The sequence below is a fragment of the Parambassis ranga genome, chromosome 22 (assembly GCF_900634625.1).
Source record: "Parambassis ranga chromosome 22, fParRan2.1, whole genome shotgun sequence".
NCBI lineage: Eukaryota > Metazoa > Chordata > Actinopteri > Ambassidae > Parambassis > Parambassis ranga.
The window spans coordinates 11,141,718-11,148,481 of NC_041042.1; the positions used below are offsets into that span (position 1 = coordinate 11,141,718).

Genomic DNA, 6,764 nt, shown 5'->3' on the forward strand with positions numbered 1-6,764 from the left:
CTCCCCCTATTGCCGCGCCGTGGTTTGGCGCATTGCAGATCTACCCAATCCAATCAGCGGCCTCCATACAGCATACAGAATATTGCGGGTCTGCCTTGTCCAATCAGACTCCGCCTCTCAAATGCAAAACCGCAACTTCCCCGGTACTTGTCAGCCGCCGCTTACAACATACCCATGCGCCTGCATTAAAAACTCCTTAACAGAAAATAGTCCGCCGCCATAGAGACAGACTGGGAGTGACAACGCTTCATCAGAGCCGAGCGCGGAGTAATACAGTGAGTGGTGGTTTGACTTGCTTGCCCGCCTCCAGCCAGCCAGGCTTGTTCAGTGGCTGCCGTCCATTTCCTCTCTCCGTTGTAGCACTAGAAGACCAACCGTTTCAACTTAAAACAGCAATGGTGAGTGTTTTAAGCGGCGCTGTTGTGTGGTTTGTCTTACATCCAGCTGCGTGGGTGGCAGCCCGCGGCTACAAAGCTCAAAGACATCCGTTTTCTTGAAATATTTTGAAAACTCTATTGCAGAGCGCGCCAGCAGAATGGGCTTGTCTAGTTAGCAAGGCGATGTTAACTAGTTAGCTGTTAACACGGCTGCGGCTAGATCCATTCCGGCTTAGTAGTACCCGCCAGTGAAATGATAGCAGTAGTAGATATTATCTCAGTCAGAAGTGCGGTGCTTGTTACAGGTGGCCTTTGTAGTGAGTTGTAGCGGTTGTGAAAATATTAGCACCTTAGCTACTGCTAAACTCTTCAATTACTTGATTTTCCTGTCAGTTTTTACCAACCATTTTTCCCTCAAGCGTTTGCTTAAAGAGTGCAGGAAAACAATTGTTAATGCAAAATGTTTGTGGGGAGTTTTAATTTAGTTGTTAATAAGACTGAGGAGGGGTGAGATGTTACTGGGGTGTTGACAGATATTTACAACACTAGTCGCCAGTTTCAGCTGCTAACACAGTGAAAGCGATCACTGTCATTTTATTTAGGTCACACATTTTTATGGCTACTATCGTTACAATATTTGATAACGGTACTTATGTTACAAAATGCACTAGTCTTAGTCTAAACTGGGTCACAGAATATGGTGTAATACCTGTAATATGCGCATTTTCTGTTCAATAATAATTGGATATCGGACATTAGAAGTCAGACATATTTGTTACACACATGCACAGTACTTGAGTTTTCTATGGGGAAGGTTTGAAGTTAAAATATGGTATTTTTGGTTTGGGTAGTAATGTGTTGCAAGTAAGCACTGATTAAAAATAGACATCAGTGCAGGCATCTGCCACATCTGTCCTAAGTGCTTATCCCCCAAAGAGGTTCATGTGCAAACCTGGAGAGGGTGCCCCCTTCTTTCAGTATGTGGGGCTGCTGAATTCAAACATGACAGAGAGAGAGAGAGAGAGAGAGCTTGGAACATGACCCATCTCCATGCAGGAGACCACTGACAACATCCAAGACATGATCCTGACAGATCAACAAATAAGACGATGTATATTGTGGCAGAGCTGTGTTTCTCTCAGGAACACACCCTTACCGTTAATCCTAGTAATCTCCAAATCACAAAGATGTCACCAACAAGTTATGACCATGGATCAAACCTGAGACTACCACAACAATACACAAATTGTTGTAACTGTATGGACAAGGACAAGCATTGTGACCCATGATGCTGTCCAGGAGGTTAGATGACCAGCCAACTGATCCGCCCTAGGAGTTGGAACTGTAGCAGTGAGATGATGGGCCACAGGTTCGCATGTATAAGTAGAGACACACACACAAAACTCCTGTGACCTCCCCTGCTTTGGACACTATTACTCCCACACACCTAAATCCTTTTTCCTGACACATTTGAGTGACCTCCTGGCCAGGCCTCCTGCTGCACACGTGTGTTTTTTCTTTGTCAAACTGTTGAAGGCTCTCTTATCTATCAAACTGCAGGAGGTGGAGTCATCAGTGCATGTGTCTTTACTGTAGATCCATTGAAAAGATGAAAAGACAGCTACACACACACACACACACGCCAACACCCCAACATGGAGGCAGAGGGAGCAGGGTTCTCCACAGTGTCACCCACTTGGTGTCAGATGCAGCCAGGAAAGTACAACTACTGGTCATGTATACTCACAGTGCCACAGGACACAAGGATGGAAGAAAGACGGGCAGTTAGGCAGACAGATTTATGGAGAGACAGACAGGTGGACAAGTAAGCGGGAAAACGTCGACAGAAGGACTAGCTTTTTCATCAACTTGTCACCCAGCTTGCAAAAAGAAGAATTGCCGCCTGTCAGGTCGGTGCCAATTTACTGACCCTTGCTACTCCAGAAGGATTGTGTCATCTCTCCAGCCATCCACTGTGGAAGGATTGAAAGACAAGCCTTGCAGTTATCCAGTGATCCCCATTCATCGGTTTGGAGGACTATAAACTTTTTGCCTCCACTTCTAAATCAAGACTCACACAGAGATGCCAGAATTTGTTATTCTCTGTGTCCTTGCGTTTCCAACATTCAGGAGTGACTGACCGATGTCTAGCCATTATTTTTTTCAGCCAGCCACTCCTCCCCCTTTAACGCACACTTTTTGCCCTTGTTGTCATTATTATCATCCTATGTTGCCTAAGAAGGTCGCTATGTACCCAGCAGAAGATGAGCTGGTGAACTTGTCCACGGTCTATGACCTCTTGGATGAACAACAGCACTACTACAAGGAGCTCATTCAGCAGCAGGAGAGGAACTACAGGGCCTTCCTACAGGTGTTGATGGACACATCATCCAGCCGCATGGATAGCCTAGTCAGAGAGATGCAGGACCTGAGGAACTGCATGCAGAAAACCAAAGCTGAGCTATCCGAGGTTAAAAAACAGGGTGTCCAGAACAGCAAGCGGGCTGAATGCCTGGCTGAAGGACTGGTGATGGTCCGGGGGGCACTGGATGGAATCAGCATAAAAGCGGGCATAAGTGGAAGGGTTGCAGGAGAACGAGGTGTGGATTTGAAGCAGCGCAGAGGAGGTGGAGGGTTGAGATTGGATGGAGGGGGAAGAGGACGAGGTGTTGGAGAATCTAAAAAGCCTGAACCGAAAGCAGCCAAACTGGTGGCAGACCTCACAGATATCCAGTTTGGTGACATAAAGGTTGTACACTGAAACAGAAAGCGGATTGAATGGTTCAGCTAGAGCTGCTTATTTTAAAAAACATACTTTGACCTATAAAAGAGCATTTGAAGCACACATATAATCACTTGTTACCTGCTGATATGTGATAAGAAGAAAAGGGGTTTTTAACATTTGTAAACTAAATCTATCCATCTTGCACTTCTAGGCTGACCAACTGACAGAAGAGCAGATAGCTGGTAAGACTAAGGTTACACTCTGCACTAGAATTATTTTGAATATGTATTGTCAGCATGAGTATGAGTTTGGTTGTACTGGCTGTTAACAAATTATCTTCTTAATTCTCTCCCATGTTCTCTGCTCCCCCTCCCGGGCCTGTCCAGAATTCAAGGAGGCCTTCTCCCTCTTTGACAAAGATGGAGATGGTACCATCACCACTAAAGAGCTTGGCACTGTCATGAGGTCACTGGGTCAAAACCCAACTGAGGCTGAACTCCAAGACATGATAAACGAGGTGGATGCTGATGGTGTGTTGCCCCCTTCTAGGCTCAGTTTGTAAAAACCTTTTAACAGTCAGTAGTCAGGTGCACCACTTACTTTATCGTTCTCTTCCTTAGGCAATGGGACCATTGACTTCCCTGAGTTCTTGACGATGATGGCACGGAAAATGAAAGACACAGACAGCGAGGAGGAGATCAGGGAGGCGTTCAGAGTGTTTGATAAGGTGGGCCTGTTGAATGTGGTCACCACTGTAACCCTGAAGCATCATGCCCTACTGACTGACCTGTGTGGATGACCCCTTCTCTGTCTTTCCTGTCCAGGATGGCAATGGCTACATCAGTGCAGCAGAGCTGCGTCATGTGATGACTAATCTGGGAGAGAAGCTGACAGATGAGGAAGTAGATGAGATGATCAGAGAAGCTGACATTGATGGAGACGGGCAGGTCAACTATGAAGGTATGCTAGATCAGTTTGTCTATGATTTTAACCACACTCGTGTGGACACACTGTCTCTGAAGCACTGATGTAAAGTTTTGTAGTTATGTGTCAGGAGATGTCTCTAACAGCTGGTTTATTTCACAGTTTCTGATGATGTGTTTTTTTTTTTCCCTTTGCCTCTACAGAATTTGTTCAGATGATGACGGCCAAATGAACCTGGCTCAGATTAAAGACAAAGAATCAGTCAAATGTTTCACTTACCTCTTATTGCAAAAATCTACATTTAAACATGCTGTTCTGTATAGACAACTTAAACTGAATGTTGAAATACTGAAAATCTGTCCATATTAACAAGCTCAAAAAAGGTAAAAGACAAAAAGAAAAAACCTAATCTGCATGTACTGGCTTGTATCCCTCCCCCTCCCCCCCCCAGCGCTGAGCTGCCCAATCAGATCTCAATCCAAGCAGCCTGTGGGCGGCTGGTCATTTCGGCCACTGCTCGTCTGCTTCCTGGTTCCATCTGCCTGACTTCATAACGATTATTTGGGCTGGCCAATCGCCTTCCTTCTTCTTTGACTTAGACTTCCTGTTTTGTTTTTTGTTCTTCATGCATGCAGCTTTAGATGGGTTAATGTTGAGAGCTCAGTGGCAGAGGGCTGTTGTTGGGCCTCAGGTTGGCCTGGGAGCCACAAACGGAATGAAGGGGTAGTTGAGTAAAGGATGGGAGTAAGTAGACTGGTGCAACATTCGCTGCTTACCTAAACGAAGTCACTGACAGCAGATATTTTTAAGAATATTTGAAATGGAATCAATTGAACTCATTTTAGATTATGTGTTTCTGGCATGTCAGGATCCTCACTTTATCCTTTCGTGTGTTTCCCTTTGCTGAGGGTGAAGCCTGGGTGGGGCGTGTATTGGAGCCCCTCCAGCAGTGTCCTAATTGATTGGAGGGATTGGGTGGGCTTCATATGTAATTTTATATACAAATACAGTCTTTGTGGCAACATCAGTGTCCAAGTAATCACAGAGTTGTAGATCAACAATAGTCAGTAGTGAGCTTAAAGAAAAAAAAATCTTGTAATTGCAGCATGCTCAGGTTCAGTATGTTGCCTCAGAGACTGTGTGTATAAATCTACAGGATGGTTTCTTTCAGTTTAGTGGGGACAGGGTCGGTGCTTTGCAGCATTTCTATCTTGTGTTGTCTGTGTGTGTGTGTGCGTGGGTGTGTGGGTGGGTGCGGCGAGGCCCGGCCCAGTCCAACTGTTCTGTTCAGTTCAGTTGATCTGCATTCCAAGTTGTATGTTAGTCTTTGCATTTTGTTTTTTTCAATAAAATTTCATGAACCAAGACATAGGCTGGAGTCTGTTTCCTAAAAGTCCGATGACTGTGTTTTCTTTTCTGTGGGGGAAGTGCAGCTTTAAAGTGACTCATCAGTGTGATGTCTTACTGAGAGCAAAGTGTGAGTACAGACAATTCATATATTTTACGTGGGGAATTTGTTAGTGTTTTGAGAGGATCGTAGTTTTGAAATGTGTTTATTCATTTATTCAGTTCTGAAAGTTTTGATTGCATTAAGTTCCTTAATTCAAACATATGGATTTTGTGTGGCGTCAAAGTGTAATTTTCAACAGAATACCTGTCTATCTTAACATTGTCTGCAAATGTAGTACATATGTGCATATAGAGCTGTCACAAGGACTTCTCCAGATCGTCAAGAAAATCTGTCTGCAAATGAGGAGGCGTTGCTAGGCAACACAGCCAGGCTCAGGATGGGTGGAAGAGAAAGAGGGGGAGCAGAAAACTGTGGGAGTTTGAGGAGAGAGTGAGAGATGAGATGAGGAATGAAGAGGTTGAAGGACAATAATAGAATCCCTGGGTGCGAACAGGATCCAACATTTATACTGAATATCCCGATATGTCAATAAGCAGTGCAAGTTAATATATACGGTAATTAAAGCAACACTACTTTATAGGATATGTAGGTGGTAAATGTGGCATTGTTAAGGTACAGTCAAGAAAGATGGAGAAATGTATGTATCCATGAATTGCTCACAGAGGCTGGACTTATGTAACTGTCTGCTAGTGTCATGTTCATGTTTAGTGTCCTCAAGCTGTTTAAGTAAGGGTTCGCTTTTAGAAAGCCTTGCCTCTCCTGCAACCGTCTGAAAAGAAGTGTGACCCTTTAACAGCACTACACTAGCAGCATCTCAGGAAACACATCCCTTGGACTGCTGACTTCACAGCCTTCGCTTCTGTGGAAGTTAGAGACAGATAGGTGTTATCATGTTGGAAAAAGTTAACCCAAGTGTTTCTGGACAAAGGCTCCCTGTCTTTTTTAAGCAACAGCAGACTTCTGCATCACCCTGTACGATAGAGTCTCCTCCTCTAAAATTTAAACCCTGGACTTCTTTGGAAAAGGTGATCAACTGCAAACATTCTATTTCATCAAAGTTTAACTGCACGTGTATGCATCCAAACTTCTCTGAAACTTCTACCACTGGCCACACACACACACACACACACACACACACACACACACACACACACACACACACACACACACACACACACACACACACACACACACACACACACACACACACACACACACACACACACACACACACACACACACACACACACACACACACTCTTTCAATCACCTTTATCATATCTGTGGACCCTGCAGTGACCTTTACAGAGAGATCTACTGTTAGAAC

At 44.5% G+C, this 6,764-nt stretch overlaps 1 protein-coding gene across 1 annotated transcript; it reads left to right on the forward strand.

Annotated features, from left to right (window-relative positions):
* The first annotated feature begins 231 nt into the window (after positions 1–231).
* calm1a (calmodulin 1a) lies at positions 232–4,313 on the forward strand. The gene is made up of 6 exons (XM_028394859.1): positions 232–398; positions 3,314–3,344; positions 3,489–3,632; positions 3,723–3,829; positions 3,927–4,062; positions 4,230–4,313. The coding sequence occupies exons 1-6, from the start codon at positions 396–398 to the stop codon at positions 4,256–4,258; spliced, it is 450 nt and encodes a 149-aa protein (XP_028250660.1). The 5' UTR covers positions 232–395; the 3' UTR covers positions 4,259–4,313.
* The last annotated feature ends 2,451 nt before the right edge of the window (positions 4,314–6,764 follow it).